General features: G+C 40.5%; 1 protein-coding gene across 3 annotated transcripts in view; it reads right to left on the bottom strand.

Annotated features, from left to right (window-relative positions):
- NETO1 (neuropilin and tolloid like 1) overlaps positions 1–17,769 on the bottom strand; it is an 84,067-nt gene extending 66,298 nt beyond the window's left edge. For 2 of the 3 annotated variants that reach the window (XM_026647324.1, XM_026647326.1), the window contains exons 1-3: positions 17,742–17,769; positions 11,083–11,136; positions 8,342–8,479 (exon numbers count right to left, since the gene is read on the bottom strand). In XM_026647324.1, coding sequence (XP_026503109.1) covers positions 8,342–8,479; positions 11,083–11,136; positions 17,742–17,769 — 220 coding nt within the window. Of the gene's footprint in view, positions 1–8,341; positions 8,483–11,082; positions 11,137–17,741 lie in introns of all 3 variants that reach the window. The other variant, XM_026647325.1, reaches the window with a different exon arrangement.
- Between the last annotated feature and the right edge of the window lie 7,945 nt (positions 17,770–25,714).

The following is a 25,714-nucleotide window of genomic DNA, read 5'->3' as shown; positions in this document are numbered from 1 at the left end:
GCAGCGCAGGATGTGCTGGCCGCGGCTTCTCGCCGCCCCCATTGGCCAGGGACGGCGAACCGCGGTGAGTGGGGGCCGCGATCGGCCGAACCTGCCGTGTCAGCAGGTAAATAAACTGGCCCGGCCCGCCAGGGTGCTTACCCTGGCGAGCCGCATGCCAAACATTGCCGACCCCTGATCTAGTCTGACCTCCTGTATAACAAAGACAAGAGAATTTCACCCAGTAATTTGCACATGAAGTCCAATAGATTGTGGTTGAACTACAGCACCTCTCTTAGAAAGACTTTATAAAATCAAAGATTGCAAGTAATGGAGAATCCATCTAGTTGAGTTTTCCCAATTGTTAATTACCCTCACAGTTAAAAATGTGTGCCTTGTTTTCAATTTGAATTTCTCCAGCTTTGATTTCCAACTACTGGATCTTGCTATGCCTCTGTTAGATTAGAGAACCCTCTACTATCAGACATTTTCTGAGACAATTTTATGAAGTTCCTCTTATTAGGTCATGTCCTGGATTCTACACAGACAACTCTCATTGAATTCCAAAGGATATTTGCATGCTTTTTACAATCAGAACTTTAGAGCCAAATTCTGGGCCTAGTGCATAATTTGAGTATGGAAACTAAATACACCTCTACCCCGATACAACGCGACCCGATATAACACGAATTCGGATATAACGCGCTAAAGCAGCACTCTGGGAGGCGGGACTGCACACTCCAGCGGATCAAAGCAAGTTCGATATAACACGGTTTCACCTATAACGCAGTAAGATTTTTTGGCTCCCAAGGACAGCGTTATATCGCGGTAGAGGTGTACAGACAGAATTCTGATCCTGGTGTATCTTTCACCCCTTTATCCACGGGAAGGGTTCATGGTGGAGTGACAAGAAAATGTTAGAAAACAGTTTCACAAACAAAACCTAAAAAAACACCCAACTTTTTAGTCATTTAAAAAGGAGAGCTTTTGAGAAAGACTCACTACTCACTTCAGAAAGCAGGCTAATTACAATTACTACATACTAAGGAACAATATTCAATAAGAATCACTTGTGATTTGAGATATTCTATTCATAAAGGAGAGGCACAGCTATAGGAAAAAATATAGCACAAATGTATGAGAACTTAATTATATGAGAATCTGAGAAAAAAGTTCATATGTAGATTAGAGTTATTTAAGGAGAAATATTCTTTAATGGTGAAATATACTGACTTAAATTTTTCATCTAAAAATGTGCTTCATGTTTACTGTGAAATTATTTAAAATTGAAAAAACTTACCTACCCTCAAATTTGACATTTATAGTCAGGAAACTATTAATTATAGATACACTCACACACACTTTTTTCAGCCTATTACCCCTGTGCAGTAAACAACAGGAGCAGACCTATATCTTTACCTAGAAATGAACCACTTTCACAGTTCCTGGGAATGAAAATCTGTGAATATGACAAGGACTATAAAATTGAAACAAAATCATGTTTTAATCTATAGTTTGTAAAGAAAGTTTTAATAATCTATTATGAATAAGGTAAAAGACAAAGATCTTTTCAATTACAGTGATGAACAGAATAACTTGAAAATATCATTGATTAATTTTGTTTAGACTTTTTTTACCATTGACTTCACATAAGGTAGGGTTTATATCAATATTTGTTAACTAACTGTTATGCTAGAGCAGCTGAGAGGAATCAGCACTTTGAAAAACTGGGACCATATTTTGCATGTTAATGTTGGATTTAAGGAGATATTTAGAGACCAACTCTCAATTCATTTATGGACTGCAGGATCAGGCCCTGGCATTTTTAAGTTGACGGTGTGCCTTTAAATCACAATAAAAATGGTCACTGATGACTTGAACAACATCTTTTATCCATGTTATTCATATGTAATTCTATTAAACTTCTTGCAACTTGTTTAAAAAACAGACAATGAATTGTTAGTTCAGGTAGGGCCAGATTCTGACACCTTTATTCATGTTGCACAAGGCTTTCTGCATGCATGGCCACATTTCCTTAATCGGCAGTGCCACTGAAGACAAGGATCTGGCTCTACATGGGCCCTCCGCTTTTGCTTCTGGGAGCATGACATTAATTTCATGTATTGTTTGTTTTTAATTAAACTGCCTATGTTAGAAAACTCTTTCTCCATCACGCCAATACATCCTACGAGAAATCTTGCCAGTGATGATTCATAGTCAAACAAATGCTTGACCAAACATTGCTTGATTTCCAAGGATTATTAGACGTATTGTGAGAAACACTGCAAGGAGGATTCTGACTTACAGCAAGACCTTTTTATACCGCTTTGTCATTGATAAGTAAATTACACTGCCAAAGTGGTGTAAAAGGTAACTGAGAATCAGACCTGCAGTCCTGACTCCTTTAAAACTCCCACTGGCGTCAGTGGGCGCTCTGCTTGACTAAGGAGTGCAACATTTAGTTCATTCTGTACAACAGCATTCTGAATCTTATATCAATATTGGTTTTAGGATTTGAATATTTCTACTGTTTATTTTCCTCTCCTTATATTTATTTTTAAACCGAGTCTAGACTGTTTTGCCTGTCTGAGTATGTAGCTCTGAATAGAGGTTGCGCAGGGCCCCATTGCCTCCTGGCTTGTTCAGGGAGGGATTGTGTTCACGCTGAATTCTCCTGTATACAGAACATGCACCGGCTGCTCTAAGGATGAAACATCTACTACTCCTATTATGCCCAGCCTACGAGATAGCCCAGTACAGAGGAGGACAGAGCTTTCACCCTCACCCTCTCTATTTGGGATGCAGCACTTTGTGGACCCCAAACTGTAAGGACTGTGATTATCCCTAATTCTTGCAGGGGGTATGCCAAGTTAGGAAGGGGTCCCATTCCCCTGTCCAGCCACACAAAGGCCAAGAACAATTTGGCCCTTAACTCTTTCAGACCGTATTATATTTTGCTTTTAAATGCATCGCCTTTTTTGGATACTGTGCTTAGAGTTAAAGATCAAAGTTTCAGGCTGACTACATCCCATCTGAGCAACAAAGTGATCCAAATGTTCCTGAAAATAGCTCTGGATGATTGAAAAAGCCACAGCTCAAATCATTACTTCTGGTTAAATACTGAAGGGCAAACACAAGAGTATGATTTCCACAAAACTTCCTCTTTGCTTATAGCAAGCAGGTTTTCTAGGAAGCCCTTCCTGTGCCCTAGCTTACTGCACAGCAACACAGTTTCTGCTCTCAAGCAGGCCCACCACAACTATTAGATGATACTTTCCTTCACAATGTACAGGAAAATGTACTAGTTACTGGGAGGGTCAATCTTGGAATCCTCACTCATGTGTAAAGTCCACTGATGGCCATAGGAATTTTGCCTATAGTTACAGTTTAGACAAAAGATGGGAGTAAAAACACTGCTGGTGTCTCATCAAATCTTAAAAATCTTCTTTATTAAGCTTCTAATTATCTTTCTTCTGAGACTTTTAATACCATGGAAAGACTGCTTAATGCTTGCCTGTCTTGTCATCTCTTTAATTTAATTAGCTTACACAAGTGCTGTCTTTAGATTTTACATTTGCTGGGGAAAAAAAGACATTGGTTGCTAACTAGTTCTAACAGTTGCAGCAAAACACACAATTAAGGTTTTAATTCTGAGCAGCCTGTAAGTCTGTGTAACTGACAGCTAAAGTTAAGAAAAAAAATCTGTTTCGTTTAGCAGATTGTCTGGAAATGAGACAATGATCTAAACATCTACCCCTCAGAAGTGTGAATTGCTGCAGGACTAATGGATTTGCTTAATCCTTGGTATCTCCAGTTGTTCAGATCCTTTATTTTTTTTTTTTACATTAAATTATGAAAACATGAAACTCCATGAAATATACTATGTAAATACACTTATATTGTTACTCAGACTGTTTTTTAGTATAGTGAAATATGACAGCCTTACACCATTTATATATAAAGAAAGAGTATACAAGAAAGTTAATGATCTTTGGGAAAGCATGGATGGCCTTCAACAGATCTACCATTAATTTTCTATTGATAATAAATGAAACATGCAGGCAATATTAACACCCAAATAGGTATGTGTGTGTGTATATATATATATATATATATATATATATAGTAAGATTTAATTGACAACTCTTCTCAAGTTCATAAAAATGATCCCAGGCACTCCCTCCCTATATTTATAAATACACATTTAATTAGAGAATAATTATTGAAGTGATCTAAATACACAAGTAATATTCTACACTTCTAGCACAAAAGTTGAAATATATTGTATAATGTTTGGCTGTGTCATTCTCAGAATATTTTTAACACAAAGTAAAAGACTTAGTTCTTGAAGGTGCACCATGTGCACAATTCCTGTTGAAATCAATGGGACAAATTCATTGCTGGCAAAAGCAAGTGTAGTTACTGGAGTTATTCCTGAATATGCCAGCAGTGAATTTTGACCAACAGGAGTTGTGCATGTGTGATGCACGTGCAGGATCTGTCCCAATATGAAATTAAGAAGCACACTGAACTTTCTTTGTCCACTAAAGAAGGCAAGACCATGCCCATATTAATAGTTTTATGGCCAAATGGGACTGGTCTGATCTTCTAGTCTGACCTCCATAACACAGGTCATAGAACCTCATGCAAGAATTCCTGCATCGAGCCCATAATCTCTTTTAGAAAACATCCAAACTTTAAATCAAGATTTCTAGTGATGGAGAAACCACCACATCCCTAGTTGTTCCAATGGTTAATTACCCTGACTCTTAAAATAATTACATCTTATTTCTAGTCTAAATTTGTTTAGCCTCAGCTTCCAGCTGTTGGATGTTGTTACATCTTTGAAGGCTAGATTAAAGAACTGTCTAACAGAATCCCCCCCCCCAATTTAGGTACTATTGGCACCTATTGTGGACACCTATTCTTTATCAAAGCAATTTTAAAATGCTAAAAGAGTGGCATACATTTAAGATGAGCTACAGTATTTTGAAACTCTATTTTATAGCAAAATGAAATACCATTCCAGTACAACAGGACAAATTCTGAAGCTCTTACTTAGTCCCATTAAAGTCAGTGGAAAATTTGCCTCAGTAGAGACTTCAGGATTTGTGCTATTGTTTTTATTGCCCTATTATATTTTTATGTATTATTGTATTATATTAATATTATATTGGAACTGAAAGAATACTTTTAAATATATTATTCTGTGAAACTCATTGTCACAAGTTACATAAGATAGGATAACAATGTATAAGGCACATAAGGGCTTTGAATACAAAGGCATAAATCATCCACAGAGATAGAGATTAGCTTGAACCTTCCCCTATGTGCACTTTATTCCTTACTATTCATTATAGGGATTCTAGCACTGTTGTCTGAAGTTTCTGGTAGTTGCTGCTGTTGAAGACAAGATACCAAATTAGATGGATCTCATATAGGAATTCTACATAACTACGTCCTATTTGTAAGCTTTAGAGAGATTTCCACAGAATAGACAGTGTCATCTGCATGATGTGGGTTAAATGGCATTAACAAATTTACCAGCCATTTGTTCATTTAAAACAAATGCATTCCCCTTATATGCAGTGTTTTTGTAACCATACTGGTCCCAGACAAAATTAAAAGATACTACCTCACCTACACCTTGTCTCTAATATGTACAGTATGTAACTTTAAATGTTCTTATCCATATCAATGTCTAATCTTTGTTTTGAAAACCCTCAACATCTTGTGACAAGGAGTTCCATGGAGTAATATGATATTTAAAAGTATTCTTTCAGTTTCATTGACTGTCATGCTTATGTCTTGTAGAAAGAGTAAAAAAGGAACACACAATTTACTTTTTCTGTGCCATTATTTTATAGAGTGCTATCCTGTCCCCATTTATTTGTCTCTTCTCTAAGCAATTACAATTTTTTTCAGTTTCTCTTATTATGGAAATCTTACCACTCCATTTGACTTGTGTGCCCACCATTTGACTTGTTCTTGTCCTGCCTCTTTATTTATTTTTAAGACCAAGAGAAAGAGCGAGACCAGGACTGACCACAGTATTGAAGGGGAGAGCTTACTATCATATTCCATAATGTCATCATAAGGCCTCAGCAATTTTTTTCCCCATCTCGTTCCATGTACATCCTAATATTCAAGTTTTTGTTTGTTTAAAAACCAAAAACAGCAGTTGTGCATTAAGGAGAGAACTTAAGTGTGCTGTATACAAGGACACTTAGGTTTGTGCTTTGTTTTGTTAATAATACAGCTAATTTAGAACCCAGTAATGTGTATGAATTCAAATTATTCCTTACACTGTACATTGCACTGTATCTGTCAACGTAGAACTTCATCTGCATCTTGCAACCTATTTGCCTATCTGAGTTACATGCTTCTCAAATTCCGCACAGACTTCTGCAGTTTTGACTGTTCTAAATCATTTTACGTAAACTGCATATTTTGTCTCAGTATTGTCCACTCCCATTTTCCAGATCATTCGTAAATATATTCAAATAATAATGGCCGATCCTTTGGGTACCCCATTATTCAGAGAAAAGATAGTCTTGTGGTAAGGCACCAGACTAGAGCTTTGTTCTCACCTCTTCCACAAGCTTCCTCTGTAAATTTGAGAAATGGCACTGTGCCTCCATTCATCTCCAGTCCAATGGGGATAAGAAACCTCAAAAGGATGTTGTGAGGATGCATACATTAATGTATGCAAGAAGCTCAGATTCTAGGAGCATAAGTATCACAGTAACGGAAAGAAGTGAAATAACCTTTTACATTTTCAAAACTGACCTACTCTTGTTTTTCTCTTAGCCAATTTCTAATCCATGACAGAACTTAACCTGTTACTTCATGGCTGCTTAGTTTCCTTAACAGATTCTTGAGCAGGAAGAATTCTAGTTGATTCGAGAAGCCCAGTTTTCCTTTATAGAAGTCATGCTTGTTTGTCCCCATACCATATTCATCTTGGCATTTTATAATTCTCTCTAATTCTTGTTTTAATAAATTTACCTGGTAAAGTAAAGCTCAGTAGTCTGGCGCTCCCAAGATCCTCTCTACCACCTGGTTTAAGAAGGGTTCTATGAAAGCTTGTCTCTTGCACCAACAGGAGTTGGGCCAATAAAAGATATTACCTCCGGCACCTTGTCTCACTTATTTTTCAAAAATAAAAAGATTGATACAACATTTGCTGCCCTTCAGTCTCCTGGTATGGTAGCAGATTTTTATAAGATAGCATACTATTAGCATCTCTGGGCCAAAATTTTTAAAGTATGTAGGTGCCTAAATATGCAGACAGGTGCCTAACCCCATTGAAATCAATGGTATCCTAGGTGGTTTTCAAAATCCCATTAGACACCTATCTGCATCTAAGTACATTTATATATCTGGCCCTCAGTTACTTCATTCTTATCTAATGTTTCTATCTATCTAGATAGTCATAGGACCATCATCACTGTAGCATCTTGATTGCCTTCCCAACTCTTACATGAATTGTATCTGATCCTTATGACTTATCAGTTTGTTCCTGCACCCACCTGTAAACGGACAGTACCTCAATCTTTATTACCTTCCCCAGACCTCATCTTTTCAAGTATCTCCTCAATGTCCATCAATCTTTGCTGCAAAGGAAAGAATTCATGTAGCTTGTGTGTAATGTCCTTAATTGCTTTCTTTGAAACTTCCTGCTTCTAATGAACTTACATAATTTCTTAGCTGTTTTGATACCTTTGGCTATTCATTCTTCTAAATCCCATGTTACCTGCCATAGCGTATAGTCCTTTTTATTGGAATCACTTTACTTTTATTATTAATTCTTTTTTAATTACAGGCACCTGTTTGGGTTGAATAAGCTCCTTTCACACACACACTTTTTTGTTCAGCTGCATTGGGTTGGTATTGAATCTTGCCTTCTTGCTTCCCTTTTTATGTATACCTTCCAGGATTCAGTTATTGTATGTTTAAGAAGCTTCCATGATGAGTCAAAGGATTTTAATCTCTTTTTATTCTAGGGTCTATTAATGTTATGGTACTGATTTTAGATACAGTCAGTTCCCCAAGTGAGTTTACATAATTGCATTGTAGTCATTATTTGCTAGTGAGTTATCCATAGATAACCGTGTGTTGCTTCAGATTTAGTCAAGACTTCACTTGTGTGCACTACAAGTACCTTTCCCACAAAGCAATCATTTAAGATGTCAAGGAATTGCTTCTCTAAATCTTTTTCTCCCATTTGACCAAACTATCAAACATATTTTCCAATGTTTAGAATTATCATACACAAATTCCCAGACACACATGAGATGAAAGACATTATTTGTGAAAAACCCAGTTAATCTCAGAAGAATGGGAGTCACTTGCTGGTCACCTTCTATAATGTAGATGCACTCTCTGTCAGGAGGATACTTGTTGGGGTAATTGGGAGAAGTGAAGATGCCTCCTTCTGCATATTTTGTCCAAGTTCCACACTGCACTGGTTTCTGCCCTTCTGAAGTGGTTTGCTTTTCTGCTTAAAATGAGGGGAGGGGGGAGGGGAGAATCACATCACACAAAGTATTTAGTACACTTATAAACTATTTAAGGTAATAAGTTCCTATTAAGGGCCTAAACCTGCTTACATTGAAGCCAATGGGAGTTTGACCATTGACTTCAGTGGGAACAGTGTTGGGTTCCAGGGCTTGAATGGATAGTCCTTACTAGGCTGTCAAATGATTAAAAAAATTAATCATGATTAATTGCATTGTTAAACAATAATAGAATACTATTTATATAAATATTTTGGATGTTTTCCACATTTTCAAATATATTGATTTCAATTACAAACACATAATGCAAAGTGTACAGTGATCACTTTATATTTATTTTTATTATAAATATTTGCACTGTAAAAATAAAAGAAATAGTATTTTCAATTCATCTAATACAAGTACAGTAGTGCAATATCTTTATCATGAAAGTTGAACTTACGAATGTAGAATTATGTACAAGAAATAACTGCATTCAAAAATAAAACAATGTAAAACTTTAGAGCCAACGAGTCCACTCAGTCCTACTTCTTGTTCAGCCAATCACTCAGACAAACAAGTTTGATTACATTTGCAGGAGATAATGCTAGGGTGACCAGATAGCAAATGTGAAAAATCGGGACGGGGGTGGGGGGGTAATAGGTGCCTTTATAAGAAAAAGTCCCCAATATCAGGACTGTCCCTATAAAATCAGGACATCTGGTCACCCTAGATAATGCTGCCCACTTCTTGTTTCTGCTGTCTCCTGAAAATGAGAACAGGTGTTCACATGGCACTGTTGTAGCCGGTATTGCAAGATATTTACATGCCAGATGCGCTAAAGATTCATATGTCCCTTCATACTTCAACCACCATTCCAGAGGACATGTGTCCATACTGATGATGGGTTCTGCTTGATAACTATCCAAAGCAGTGCAGACCAACGCATGTTCATTTTCATCATCTCAGTCAGATGCCACCAGCAGAAGGTTGATTTTCTTTTTTGGTGGTTCAGGTTTTGTAGCTTCTGCAATGGAGTGTTGCTCTTTTAAGACTTTTGAAAGCATGCTTTACACCCCATCCTGATCAGATTTTGGAAGACACTTCAGATTCTTAGATCTTTAGAAATCTCACATTGGTACCTTCTTTGCGTTTTGTCAAATCTGCAGTGAAAGTGTCCTTAAAATGAACATGTGCTGAGTCATCATCCGAGACTGCTATAACATGAAATATATGGCAGAATGTAGGTAAAACACAGAGGAGGAGACATACAATTCTCCCTCAAGGAGTTCAGTCACAAATTTAATTAACGCATTAATTTTTTTAACAAGCACCATCAGCATGGAAGCATGTCCTCTGGAATGGCGGCTAAAGCATGAAGAGGCATACAAAAGTTTAGCATATCTGGCACGTAAATACCTTGCAATGCCTGTTATAAGAGTGCCATGCAAACATCTGTTCTCATTTTCAGGTGAGATTGTAAACAAGAAGTGGGCAGAATTATCTTCTGAAAATGTAAACAAACTTGTTTGTCTGAACAATTGGCTGAACAAGAAGTAGGACTGAGTGGACTTGCAGGCTCTAAAGTGTTACATATTTTTGCTTTTGAGTGCAGTAACAAACAAAAAAAATCTACCTTTGTAAATTGCACTTTCATGATAAAGAGATTGCACTACAGTATTTGTATGAGATGAATTGAAAAATATTATTTCTTTTACTTATCATTTTTACAGTGCAAATATTTGTAATGAACACAATATAAAGTGGCACCTTAAAGACTAACAGATTTATTTGGGCATAAGCTTTTGTGGGTAAAAAACCCACTTCTTCAGATGTATGTAGTGAAAATTACAGATACAGGCATAAATATACTGGCACATGAAGAGAAGGGAGTTACCTTACAAGTGGAGAATCAGTATTGACAAGGCCAATTCAGTCAGGATGGATGTGGTCCACTCCCAATAATTGATGAGGAGGTGTCAATACCAAGAGGGGAAAATTGCTTTTGTAGTGAGAGCCAGCCATTCCCAATCCCTAGTCAAGCCCAAATTAATGGTGTTAAATTTGCAAATGAATTGTAGCTCTGCAGTTTCTCTTTGAAGTCTGTTTTTGAAGTTTTTTTGTTGAAGGATGGCTACTTTTAAATCTGTTATTGAGTGTCCAGGGAGATTGAAGTGTTCTCCTACTTGCTTTTGTAGGTTACTATTCCTGATGTCTGATTTGTGTTTTTGTGGATACAGACTAACACAGCTACCCCTCTGATAACAAAGTGAGTACTGGTACACTTTGTATTCAGCATACAAGTATTTGAAAAAATGTAGAAAAACATTTTTTTTAATTGTGATTCATTTTTTTTTGAGTTAATCGCGTGAGTTAACTATGATTAATCGACAATGCTAGTCCTTACTCAGAATAACCTCCCATAGCATTAGATGACCCAGTGCCTGCTCTTGCAATCTGCAAATTTATAAAATATTTTTTATTTGAATTTTCATCAGTTCACTTTATTGATGCAAAAAATACATCCGAGTACACTATGAAATATTTAAATATCTAAACAGGTATCCAGAAATTGAGACTATACCCCATAAATAACATAACATACCTGTTCCTTTTTTTGTTGCCCCAGACAGATGTAGGATGATTAGACTTGCTACAACTGAAAGACAAAAATATATTAGGTACAACATGAGGTTACTGCCTGCAATTAAAGCAACTGTAACAATCTATCTCAAGATAATACAATTTAAAGATATCCACAGTACAAAAACAGACTGTTCTGTGGTGGCATTACAACATTATTTTAATAATATGTCTATTTGCAATTTAAAAGTATAAAAGTGTATTTATCCTGATAAAAGTGTCTAGGTAAAGATTAAATATCTTTAGTTTAAAAGACATTTCCCAACATTTGGGTTCCCCCTCCTTCTCCCCACCCCCCTTTTCAATCTTCAAATAAGACACTGGGCTGCCAATATTTACTTTTTTTTGTATGTTCATGATTTGGGATCAATAAAAAGGCAAGTGACTGCTACAAACACAGTGAGAACAAAGACTGCTATAAAGGGTTGGTGGCACAAGTCTCATTTCAAATCTGCTTTGTTGTGACATAGACAGGTTTGGCCTTAGGGTGGACAACATTGATGACTGCCCAGGGCACTGTGGTCAAGAGGCAAGGAATGGGGCAGACCTGGGGTGTGAGGCCTCGGAAGGGAGCTCAAGGCAATGGGGAGGTATCAGGGCCTGGGGATGCCAAAAGACAAGGTCCCACAGGGGGCCATTTTCCCTAAGGCCAGCCATGCATAAAGAACTTTTGAAAACTAATGTGGTTGTGCAAGAAGGAGAAATCTTTTTTTCACATCACGACCAAAAGCATCCGTAAAGTCCCACTTCCAGGAACTGTTCTGAGTGTGTGTGTTTGTGTGTGTGTGGGGGGGAAATGGTAGATCTGGTTTATTTGAACTTTCTTACCAAGGCAATTGTTTCTTGCTGTGAGAATTTGCAACTTCTTTTGCTGATAAAAAGTAGCTGAATCTGGACCAAAATATCTGCATCCATAGTGGCAGATCAAATCTGGTGAAAACCAACTAAGTCTTTTTTGCTTCAGTTCAAGCTGCTGATGCTTCCTGAGTTTCTGGAAGTTGCAGACTAGGAGTTAAATTCATGGCACTTTAGACTGGAGAAGACTAGTAAGGAGATACTGTGGCCATTATCAGAAACACTGTCTCTCTTCAGAAAAGCAGGGGGACAGTTTCTTTAGAGGTGATTGTTAAACCTTTGCTCAAGAAATCATCTCTTGATATTGACAGTTTCTATAGTTATCACCTTGTCTCAGATCATCTGGGGGGGGGGGGCGTGACTCTACAACAGAGTAGAGAACAGCTTCAGCAGTACCTGTTATGCTCAGGTCTTTTCCACTCTAGTCCATTCGGTATTCATAGAATCATAGAAGATTGCGGTTGGAAGAGACCTCAGGAGGTCATCTAGTCCAACCCCCTGCTCAAAGCAGGACCAATCCCAACTAAATCATTGCAGCCAGGGCTTTGTCGAGCCTGGCTTTAAACACCTCTAAGGATAGAGATTCCACCACTTCCCTAGGTAACCCATTCCAGTTCTTCCCCACTCTCCTAGTAAAATAGTTTTTCCTAATATCCAACCTAGACCACCCCAACTGCAACTTGAGACTATTGCTCCTTGTTCTGTTATCTGTCACCACTGAGAACAGCCTAGCTCTGGGATTGGCAACCTTTGGCACGCTGCTTGCCAGGGTAAGCACCCTGGAGGGCCGGGCCAGTTTGTTTACCTGCTGTGTCTACAGGTTCAGCTGATCGCGGCTCCCACTGGCCGCGGGTCACCGTCCCAGGCCGATGGGGGCGGTGAGAAATGGCGCAGGCTGAGGGTTGTGCTGGCCGCTGCTTCCCGCCGCCCCCATTAGCCTGGAGCGGCGAACCTCGGCCAGTGGGAGCTGCAATCGGCCAAACCTGCGGACGTGGCAGGTAAACAAACCGGTCCGGCCCGCCAGAGAGTTTACCCGGGCGGGCCACATGCCAAAGGTTGCCAATCCCTGGCCTAGCTCATCCTCCTTGGAACCCCCCTTCAGATAGTTGAAGGCTGCTATCAAATCCCCACTCACTGTTCTCTTCTGCAGACTAAATAAGCCCAGTTCCCTCAGCCTTTCCTCATAAGTCATGTGCCCCAGCCCCCTAATCATTTCTGTTGCCCTTTCCTGGACTCTCTCCAATTTGTCCACATCCCTTCTGTAGTGGGGGGCCCCAAAACTGGACACAATACTCCAGATGTGGCCTCACCAGTGTCGAATAGAGGGGAATAAGCACTTCCCTCGATCTGCTGGCAATGCTCCTACTAATGCAGCCCAATAAGCCATTAGCCTTCTTGGCAACATATCCAGCTTCTCATCCACTGTAATCCCCAGGTCCTTTTCTGCAGAACTGTCACTTAGCCAGTCAGTCCCCAGACTTTAGCACTGCATGGAATTCTTCCATCCTAAGTGCAGAACTCTGCACTTCTCCTTGTTGAACCTCATCAGATTTCTTTTGGCCCAATCCTCCAATTTGTCTAGGACACTGGAGTGTAGGGACAGGATCCGGAGCGAATCTACCTCTTTCCCCAGCTTAGTGTCATCTGTGAACTTGCTGAGGGTGCAATTCATCCCATCATCTAGATCATTAATGAAGATGTTGAACAAAACTGGCCCCAGGACAGACCCCGGTGGCACTCCGCTTGATACTGGCTGCCAACTAGACATCAAGCCGTTGATCACTACCCATTGAGCCCGAAGATCTAGCAAGTTTTCTATCCATGTTTTAGCCTATTTATCCAATCCATACTTTAACTTACTGGCAAGAATACTGTGGGAGACCATATCAAAAGCTTTGCTAAAGTCAAGATATATCGTGTGCACCGCTTTCCTCATACCCACAGAGCCAGTCATCTCATCAGAGAAGGCAATCAGGTTAGTCAGGCATGACTTGCCCTTGGTGAATCCTCGTTGACTGTTCCTGATCACCTTCCTCTCCTCCAAGTGCTTCAAAATGGATTCCTTGAGGACCTGCTCCATGATTTTTCCAGGGACTGAGGTGAGGCTGACCCGTCTGTAGTTCCCCGGATTCTCCTTCTTCCCTTTTTTCATCCTGGGCATCATACAAAGACTGCACAGGTTTGTCTCCTGGTTATTAATGAAGATTGAGTATTCATCCTGATCATTTTAGATCTATCAGCTGTAATTGATACTGCTGATCATGAGAATGTTTTGATATATTCATGGATCACAGTAAACCTAAATAAGTTTGCTTTTGAATAGCTTCCTTCCTTTTTGTCCTGATAACACTGGGAAATTGCCATCTACATCAATAACCCTTTCATACAGAGTTCCACACTGTTTTCTGTTTTGTCACATTTTGTGCTCAATGTGTAAATGAAACCATTAGGACAGTTGGAGAGAAAATATAGTCTGTGGTGCTTTCAGTATCCTGATGACACCCAGATCTGTATTTCTAGGTCTTCTGACCCGAGCCTTGCAGAGGTTTGTGGCGAAGTTTAGTCTCAAACAAAGAAAGACTGAAGTGATGAAAAACGCAATGCACTGGGAGCATATCCACCATTACTTATCCAGTACAACTGTCTCGTTGGATCCCCAGTTGCTACTGGATATTCAGGTAGAAGTTGCAAATGGTGTAAAGCATTCTTAATTTAGCAAGAAAATTGCAGCTTTTCAGATATAGATCTCTCCAGTCATCCACGGCTTTACTGCAACATGTTGTACATGTACTACATGTTCAAACACCTCAGAATGTGAAGCTAGTGTGAAATGCAGCTGCTCATTCACTAAAGCTGTGTTCCATGCAGGAAGCACATCTCCATTGGTTGCCAGCTAATTTATGGATAGTGTAAGATGTTGGTTTAGACTTACAATATGAAGCTAACTGCAAAGGCTCTTTCTGTCCTCATGAATCCATGGCAATTGCAATCTGAGGTACTCAAGCTAATAGGTCCATGGATAAAATGGGAGGAATCTGCTAGCAGGGCATTGATGTGAGGGGACCCAACTCCTTAATATTTCCCTCCCTCTGTCTGCCAGAACCCAGATTTGGTGAAGTCCAGGTCATGCTATAGGATGTCCCTGTTTCCCCTGGCTTTCCTGGAGCGAAGACCACATATTGCCTGAGGGTGAGGGTTGAATGGCATATATGTTAATGTCTTTTCTGCTGCGACAGTTTATAAGTTATTTATTTATTACTATTTTAATTCTAAGTGTATATATTTTGAGACTGTGGATCTGCACATTTTCTAAATGTGAATAAAATAGCATTTGAAAGACCTATGCTCTGCAAAGAGAATGGGAATCATTGATGAGTCAATGGAGAGGGAGTATGCTCTTCACCTAACCCCCTAAACTAGTAGACCTTTTAGCTCTCTCAGAAGACACTTCTTATTAGATAATTAACAAACACCACCTTATCCTTATATAGCACCTTTCATTGGAGGACCTCAACACACTTTTAAATATTAACATCCCCGCTCTACAGATGTAGGAACTGAGGCACAGAGAAGCCAGGTGCAGGGTCCCAGTGACATAGTAGCAAAGATGAGCGGAGAACCCAGGTCACTTAAATCCCAGCTTTCAGTTCTAACCACTAGAAACAATGCTTTTTAATTCACTTACCTACATTGCTCCAAAATGGAGAGCTATGCTTACAACTTGGCATGATGGTATTGACAATAAACGGTAAAGAATAAACTTGGAATAAAATATAGTAAAAAACAAGAAAAGCTTAAGGAGACTCTGCTTAATCCTGATATACTGTATCCAACACAGCTGTACTGTTCAAGTGAAATACTTGTTCCCTTTACTTTTAGTAGAGGAATTTGGATTGGGGGCTTTAAAGCCTACATCACAAAAAATACTTAGATTGCCACAAAACCCACTTCTTTCTTCAGTGCTTAAAGAATTATGGAAACATACCCCTTAAAACTTCAAGGCAAAGACTCAATAATATATTTCTGTCAAGCAGATGAATGTTAACCAGTGGAGAAACTTCTCAAGATGAATATGCTTATCTGTCAATGGGCTAAATTTACTGGATTACAAACACAATATTTTGCAATAAACTGATTCCTTCCCCTTTTCCTGGCCTCTTATTGCAGGACAAATACAATATTTCCCATATTTTTTTTAAGCCAAAAGAAGAGCCTGATCCTGCAATCTTTACTCAGGCAAAACTGCTAGTCAGGGAGTTTTGCTGAAAGGAAGACAACAATATCAGCAATCATGTAGGTTTGGGGATTTTTAAAAATCAGGATCCCACCTAATTTCTTGTTGATCTCCACTCCTCCCCCATTCCTCATCATCTAGTCTAATTGTAATTAGGCTTATTAGTGCTCCTCTGATTATAGACCTGTGCATATTTCCATTATACATCAATATTTGAAGAGGTTTATCATTTGGCCATTACAGTTGCTCGAGAATGTAACTTGACATGTAAGGTCTAACCCAGTAAGGAATTTTGAAAACAAGTTCTAAAAAATATTATTGCTATTTTACAAGTTAGCAATGGATATTGTTTCAGAGTACTGTTCCAGAGGCTTCAGTTTAAACCACCAACCCTTCACACCTTCTCTTATCTTGGGGGGAGGGTAGAAAAATGACACTTTCCGGACCACCCAGAGTCATACTGTGCAATAGGCCCCACTGATATTTTCACACAAGAACTCGTGTTTCAAATGGCCTCGGTACTGAGGCTTTTGTTTGTTTTACACAGGTCCTGTTTAGCGAGTACATCTTCTCGCGCCCCTTACTATTCCTGTTTGGACAGGTTATTATTACGGAATGCGTACCATTGTCAGTGCGCAACTCACAGCATTCACGTAACGATGCTCTACAAGAGTAACATGCTCTCCTGCTAAAGATTAGCAGATTTTGGATGGAGAACGCTGCAGCGTTAGAATAGATTCATAACCAAGAACAAGTCACCAGGGCTTTTGATTCCTCCCCATTGATGATTCCCAAATCAATAGAGAACACAGACTAGCATCAAGAATAAACCATCCCTAACACTGAAAATCGCATTTAAGGGGGGGGGGGGGGGAAACTCCGAGCTGTGACTGAAACTCTATCCTTTAATCCTCCACATTGTGTTTAATTATTTTGATTACCCTGGGCCAAACGTAGATCTCTGTGACACCGGCGAGAATCCAGAGTACTGCCACTGAAATCAGTGGAGCTATTCTGGATTAACGTCGATGTGATTTAGGAGGAGATCAGAATTTAGCTCCGTGTTTGAAGGTCTGTCATTTGAGGGTTCAAACCCAAGCCAGAGTTAACGCTGGTTAAAATCCCACACGCAAGGAGATCTGAATCAAGACTGAAATAGTGACAGGTGTATATCCTGTAATACCGATCAGTCCCTACAGCACCCTTTAGCGGCTAGTTTTGCACCCCCACTGGTTACTTTGAAAGCTACTATCTCTCTATATAATTACAGGTATACTCAGTCCTCCCTACTGTCACCACAAACTCAATAGACGAGTGCATGTGTCACTGCAAACGCCAGGCTATATCTACGTCTTTCTTGCACCTCTTTCAATTATACTGCATTGGGAGGGGAGGGGGAGAAAGTTTAAACCCACGCTTTGAAGCTGTGAGCCTCCCAGTTTTAACCATCCTACAATGTCTCCACCTGTGCTGTTGGAAGAAGGAAAAATAGTTGCCCCGCGAAGCAGAGCAGCTTCAGGAAAGATACTTACTGTGAAACAAACTGCGCCCATGGATCATGTCTGTTCCTTACACAAGGGGCTTCGATCTCCACTAATTCCATTTAGATACGGGAGGACTTCCAGTGGTGGGGAGAGGATGGAGTAGGAAAACTGAAGCCCACACACACAGCGAAGGGTAGCAGCAGCCCTTCCTCTCTCTCCTCCTCGCCTCCAAACAATCACCGCCGTCTCAACCCCATCACACCAGAGCGATCATCATCATCAACACCCTCATCTTTGAATCATATCAAAAGCAGCAGGCGCGGAGTACGACAGGGAGTCTGCATAACTGGCGGCGACGGGCCAGAGAGAGAGAGACCGGAGGACAAGCACCTGGCAAAGAGCACATCAAAAGGGGCCAAGAAAGAGGCAGGGGCAAACGAGTAGGGGGTTCGCTCTCACAACCCCCCCTAATCACCAGTTTCATACAAAACCAAAAGCCGGTCGAAGCATTTCCTGTAGGATTTCAAGCCCAACGTTTCCCAGACCTTTGGGTTCTTTTGATGCATTGAAGGAAGGATTAATGGGTCCGTCATCAGCTCCCTGGGCTTGCTCCTCTGAAGGGGTGGGGGGAGGGAGCCCAAAGGGGAGGGGGCAGGAAGATTTACCAAACAGGAGGTTTAGTCATATTTGTGGGCAATGCAATCCTTATTAGAGAAGAAATCCTTTAAAATCGAACAAATCCATTTTTGCAAAACCCTCTCTCTGCGTGTTGCATAGTATCAGGCAGCAGCAGCAAGCGGCTGAAAGCACATTGCACGGGCTCAAATCCTCCCGGAGATGGATGGAGAGATAGAGAGATGGATGTACGTAGAGAGAGATCCCCTCACTCCTACAGTCCAGGGCGCAGAGCAGAAGAAAATCCCGGAGATTCTTCCATTCATTTCACGGCTGGGGGGAGGAGGATGCTGTAGATTCTTGAAAAGGGCGGGGGGGGGGGGAGAAGGAGAGTTTTTTCCTCCTTCACTTTATGTCCTAAAGAAAATGTTCATTGTTCCCCACCCCACCAACTGCATCTGTCAAAAGGAAACAAGACACGTTCCCTCTTTGAGCCGAGACTTCCCCCATTTACTTACACACACAGCACAGAGGCAGCAATAAAAGTTTAGCTGTTAATCCTTCGGCTGCAGATACGATCGCCTCTTCCAATCAACCCCCAGACAGGCAGGGAAATCTTTCACCCCCACTCTTCCCCCTCTTTTAGCGCCCTCCCCAGCCAGCTCTCAGCCCAAACACAGGCGGCAGAGGAATACCGGGGAAAAGGAGGGAGAGAAGGAGAAAATCTAGAGAAGAGGACGACTAAGGAAGGCGGAAAGAAAGAAATGAAAACGCAAGGGAAGAGGGGGGAAGCAGCTGCAGTCTCCTCCCCCGCTCCTGGTCCTGCCAGCAGCGGCAGTAGCGGGGAGCTCCCACCGCAGCAGTCCTGGGCTAAGTCCGCAACACCAGCTCCTTCTACACAGGGACCTCAAGTCTGCACCCGTTGCCTCCTCTCTGGCACCCTCAAGGCACCCGCGCAGGAGGAAATGGAGGAGGGAACAAAGGGGGAGGCGCGGGGGGCAATGGAAAAGAGAAAGAACAGCGGTGTTTGCCCGAAGTGAGAAAGGATGAGGGGTGTTCCCAACCCTGGTCCTGTTGCTCCCACGCCTGCGGCACCAGCGAAGCTGAGGCATGGAAAGAGAGCGTGTATCGCCTCCTCCTTTCTCCCTCTGGGCTTGGGGTGAGGAAGAGGGAGATGAACAGGCTGCTGGAGAGGGAAGGTCCTGACCACAATATAGCAAGGATCAGACAGAAAACCCCAACCCTCTTCTCCAGGCTGCCAAAAGAAAAAAGAAAAATAGACCGAATGCAAAAAGCAAAAGCCCCTAATTTCCGTACCTCACGCTCATTCCATCTGCAAAGAGAAAAGTGTTCACCCCCTGCCTTGAGTGAAAGCAGATAGAGAGACAATAACTAAACAGACTGAGGGTCGGCTTTGGAGTGGAGTGGGGAGAGAGATCATTCATTAATATTAATTAAATGTAAACGTCGTTATGTCTCCAACCGATGCAAATGTGCTGGTGCTTCTAAAATGCCCCATGAAGATTGATTTTGCACTTCTGTTTTGCGAGCAGCCTTGCAGAAGAACGTGGGTGGCTATTTCCCCAAATCAGTTGCCTCCCAGTTTTTCTGGGGAGGCTTTAATGCAACCTCTGTAGTGTAATGACTAATGCGTGATCGTGCAGAGTTAATTGTCCTTAAATGGCCGCACACGTTGCAGGGTAAATAGATTATCAGGTGCTGATGCGTGATATACTGACTTGGGTCCTTTAAAAAAATACGTATCTTTTAGTAAAGCAGGTCTCTTTGTTACCTTTAGGACACCATTGAATCGCATAGCTGTTAAGCCCAAAAGGTGGATAACAAGAAACTTGATTTTACAGCAAACCAGTCTGGATTTATCAAAGATCCTCTTTTCCCCTTTCATTTTTCCAATTGTCCCGTGGATCCTCTGCTGTGTAATCTGGAGCCAGGAAAGTATCTGCCATAGAGAGTTAAATATGCAGTCTGTCAACTCCAACTCCATACACAAGAAGAGTGTGAAGTAATCTTGGCCGATGGAATTCGCACATCAATCCATCCATTTTGCCTGACTATATTTTAAAATCCTGCTGGGTGAGGAGGACACAGCAGCGAACTACTTGTATTAAGGAATATAGAGGAAACAAGACTGGCAAGGAGACTGTTCGCCTGATACTCACTAGATTTTTCTGTTACTCATCTTACTAGAGGCAAAAATCAAGAAGGCAGTTGTTACTCTTAATAAATTGGCAACACTCGCACTCTCTGCTCGCTCTCCCTCCTCAATCAAAAAGAACCTAATCTGCGGTGTATTTGCGAGTCAGCTGAGGATCAACTTCCATCATGCAGATAAGCAGAGTCTTGCTTTCTTAGACAAGCAACATGTAGAGCAATTGAAAAGGGAGGGCTTGGAAACAAACTGTAATAAGGTTGTTTATAAGCAGATTGGCCATATCTCCTGCAGGGCAATGCAGACATCCATATGGCTAAGTTTCAAGCTATAATTACTTACAAAAGGTTAAGGTACAAGTAGATACAAAACAGCTGATTTTGCTGTTCTGGGAAAATGTGCTGTGTCACATTTTACAACGCTAAGCTTCTATATTCTCCTTCTTGCTAGATGCATTCTTTATGTTGCCACACAGGTGTTGGTTGCTTTAAAGCTCCCTTAGCTTCTTGATCTGTGCAACTGTTTAATTTGAGAGCACCATCACAATATTATTGTTTATATAGCACCTGGTTTGGATGCTGTGAAGTGTGAGAAAAAAGTAACAGGTCCCTGCCACCAAGGAGCCTTTAGGGGGAAGGCACAGAACAAATACAGAATGGCATGTGTTCATTTTAGCCAGAACACTGTTCAGAATAGCTGGGTTTTGGAAATTAACAGCAATGAAGTGACAGTCATAGTATCCCTCAACTACTATGAATCATAGAATCATAGAATATCAGGGTTGGAAGGGACCTCAGGAGGTCATCTAGTCCAACCCCCTGCTAAAAGCAGGACCAATCGCCAACTAAATCAATGGACTATCTTATGGTAGTATTTTCATTTCAGGAATTCTGCAATTAGGTTAGATGGTACAATAAAAGAAGTAGTATGTTTCTACAAATAGATTTAGAAAAATTGAAGCTGTTAGAGGAAAAAGTATATGTGGAAGTGTCATAATTAGAAGCTAGCCACAAATCAGTTTCTGCTGGAGTAGATTCTTTTTATATAGCCTTGGAAGATGTAAACCTCAAGCCACTACAGTAATCTTCACCTTTTAATGTCCTCTCTTGGGTGGATGTATGTTTTATCTAACATTTTGCAGATTATAGCTGCAAAACCTATTATGTATATGTACATAATCAGTTTAAGGAATGTGGTAGCTTTACTGGGCCAGCATAAACCTTTCACTACACAAGCTTTTATTTATACAGGTAAATAATTTACATAATAAATGCCTAATGTATTTATATTGGCCTCTGTCTGGACAGCCTATCAAGCCAAATGGGGTGAGCAGTGTGATAATTACTGTCAAAAAGCCCGAGTGAAGGAGCCATACATAATGGCACTTCCCCACCCTAAACACAGAATCATAGAATCGTAGGACTGGAAGAGACCTCGAGAGGTCATCTAGTCCAGTCCCCTGCACTCATGGCAAGACTAAGTTTTATCTAGACCATCCTTGGCAGGTGTTTCTCTAACCTGTTCTTAAAAATCTCCAATGATGGAGATTTCACGACCGCCCTAGGCAATTTATTCCTGTGCTTAACTACTCTGATAGGTAGTTTTTCCTAATGTTCAGTCTAAACTGCCCTTGCTACAATTTAAGCCCATTGATTCTTGTCCTATCCTCAGAGGTTAATGAGAACATTTTTTTCTCCCTCCTCCTTGTAACAACCTCTTATATACTTGAAAACTGTTATCATGTCCGCTCTCAGTCTTCTCTTTTCCAGACGAAACAAACCCAATTTTTTCAGTCTTCCCTCATAGGTCATGTTTTCTAGACCTTTAATCATTTTTGTTGTTCTCCTCTGGACTTTCTCCAATTTGTCCACATCTTTCCTGAAATGTGGACACAATACTCCAGTTGAGGCCTAATCAGCATGGAGTAGAGCAGAAGAATTATTTCTCGTGTCTTGCTTACAACACTCTTGCTAATACATCCCAGAATGATGTTCGCTTTTTTTTGCAACAGTATTACACTGTTGACTCATATTTAGCTTGTGGTCCACTATGACCCCCCAGATCCTTTTCCACACTACTCCTTCCCAAGCAGTCATTTCACATTTTGTATGTGTGCAACTGATTGTTCCTTCCTAAACGAAGTACTTTGCATTTGTCCTTATTGAATTTCATCCTGTTTACTTCAGACCATTTCTCCAGTTGGTTCAGATCATTTTGAATTTTAATCCTATCCTCCAAAGCATTTGCAACCCCTCCCATCTTGGTATCATCCGCAAACTTTGTAAGTGTCCTCTCTATACCATTATCTAAATCATTGATGAAGATATTGAATAGAACCAGACCCAGAACTGATCCCTGCTGGACCCCATTCGTTATGGTCTTCCAGCATGACTGTGAACCACTGATAATTACTCTGTGGGAATGGTTTTCCAACCAGTTTTGCAGTAGCTCCATCTAGGTTGCATTTCCCTAGTTTGTTTACGAGAAGGTCATGTGAGACAGTATCAAAAGCTTCCCCCCATCCACAAGGCTTGTTACCCTGTCAAAGAAAGCTATCAGGTTGGTTTGACATGATTTGTTCTTAACAAATCCATGCTGACTGTTACTTATCATCTTATTATCTTCCAGATGTTTGCAAATTGATTGCTTAATTATTTCCTCCATTATCTTTCTGGGTACAGAAGTTAAGCTGACTGCTTTGTAATTTCCCGGGTTGTCCCTATTTCCCTTTTTATAGATGGGCAAATATATTTGCCCTTTTCCAATCATCTGGAATCTCTCCCGTCTTCCATGACTTTTCAAAGATAATCACTAATGGCTCAGATATCGCCTCAGTCAGCTCCTTGAGTATTCTAGGATGCATGTAATCAGGCCCTGGTGACATGAAGACATCTAACTTGTCTAAATAATTTTTAACTTGTTCTTTTCCTATTTTAGCCTCTGATCCTACCTCATTTTCACTGACATTCACTATGTTAGACATTCAATCACCACCAGCCTTCTATCATTAACAGGGTAGAAAAGTTCTGCTGAATGTGGGATCAACATACAGCAGTGTTTGTTTTTGATGAAGAGTCAGTAGATTTAGACCTTCATATTCCAATTATGGGGGACCCTTTAACCATGGTAGTTAACATGTAACCAATCTTTAATAAAGAAATTTGGGTAGAAAGTAATTGTATTGTACAATGCAAGGTCAAATGTATGTGTGTTCCCTTCTGATTGTTATATTACGTAATTTCATAAAAACATAAAATGCTGCATCGTTTATAGTATCAAGTACTAAGTTACTGCTTCTCCAACCTCTTTGTAATAACTTTATGCTTAAACCTCCTGCCTCCACTTTCCTGGAGTATGATAGATGAAAATTAATATTTTCAAACATCCTCACATCATCTCTTTAAGGTAGGAAAATAACTATTGTTACTTCCCAAATTGAAGCACAGAGCAGTTAATCACAACCTTCTGATGAAACAGTGACACAATCAATCCATAACACAACTCACTGGTTCTTGAGTTTCAGATCTATGGTGCCCCTAATCTGAGACATCCTTAACAAAGGCATCTTAATCTGTAAAGATTCACTTTACTAAACAGCACTAACATAAGTGTAGCACATGCACACAAACCCTAATGTGCAAAAATTAGATTTAATTTTATTCATACTGGAATCATAGGCACCAACTTCTCCGGTGGGTGCTCAACCACCCTCTGCCCCTGCCCCACTCCCTCCTGCCCATGCCCCACCCCATTCCAACCCCTTCCCCAAAGTCCTTGCCCCAACTCTGCCCCCTCCCTTCCCCTACTGGACTCCTTCCCCAAATCCCCACCCCAGCCCCACCTCTTCTCTGCCTCCTGCCCTGAGCGCGCCGCATTCCCGCTTCTCCCCCCTCCCTCCCACAGCTTGTTACGCTGCGAAACAGCTGTTTCATGGTGGCAAGCGCTGGGAGGAGAAGTGGGGACGCGGCGCGCTCAGGGGAGGAGGGCGAGGTGAGCTGGAGAGGGGCGGGGAGCTTGGCTGCCGGTGGGTGCAGAGCACCCACCAATTTTTCCCCGTGGGTGCTCCAGCCCAGAAGCACCCATGGAGTCGGTGCCTATGACTGGAATTGTTCTTACCTTCTGCAATGAGGACTCTAAAACAAGCGCTGAAAAATATATTTCCATCTATTTATGAGTTACATCAGTTCAAATATGAAGATATAACAAAGCAGAACATATTGGAGGAGCTCATTTTCATATTTGCATAACTCCAAAAGGCATATATGAAAATGAGCTCCTGCATACATTTTGCTCAAACTTTTTTAAAAAGTCACATCTGGGATGAGACCAACTGAGGAAAGTATCAAAAGCAATGTATTTAGCAAAATTATAAAGAACAAAACTGGAAGATGGAAATTGTGGTCTGGATTCTCTATTAAAATCTGTCCCCTTTCCTTGTTTTTTAGGAGATGTAAAGTGTCTGGGAATTGGCCAAATATATCCAAAAGAGAATTCCCATAAAATAGGAGAACTCCCAGTTGGGGGTAAGTGTGCCAGCTCTGGGCCTGCTGCCCCCTACCGCCTGGAGTTGGGGAATGCCAAGCAGGAGTCTGGCACAGAAGATAATATGCTTCTATAATACACATTTAACTACAGCATGTAGTATTTGAAGTAACTATTTTGTCTATCTGTCTTTGACATGTGAATGAAAAATGTTTTCAATGGGTCTTGGTCCATTAAGGTTGATTAAGTGACTTATGGCCTAACTATACAAGTTTCAAAGACTAACACAATTTACAGGATATTGTATTTTATGCAGCATCACATGTCCATATTTTAATAACTTACTACATACTTGATCCAACTGTGCTTACTATTGACACAACTCATTACAGCTTTGCTTGCATTCCAGTTCCAATGGGTACATTTGTATGAAAAAATGCCTAATGTCAAGTGGTGGTTGGAACTGGAAATTTAGTTTTAAAAAATAATTTGGTATAACTAGAGACAAAGAATTTACAGTAAAATTACCTGTTCTGTCCTATACCTTAGGGCAAAACTTACTATTCAATTAAGGATACAGTAGAACCTCAGAGTTACGAACACTTTGGGAATGGAGGTTGTTTGTACTCAAATCCTGCTTTTAACCATCTTAATTTAAATGAAACAAGCACAGAAACAGATTCCTTACCTTATCATTTTTTAAAAAAAACTTTCCCTTTATTTTTTAGTAGTTTACATTTAACACAGTACTTTG

This window comes from Terrapene carolina, unplaced genomic scaffold, assembly GCF_002925995.2.
Source record: "Terrapene carolina triunguis isolate 2854851 unplaced genomic scaffold, T_m_triunguis-2.0 Scaffold58, whole genome shotgun sequence".
NCBI lineage: Eukaryota > Metazoa > Chordata > Testudines > Emydidae > Terrapene > Terrapene triunguis.
The sequence above is the reverse complement of the archived record's forward strand: the minus strand, read 5'-3'. Positions and strand labels throughout refer to the sequence as shown.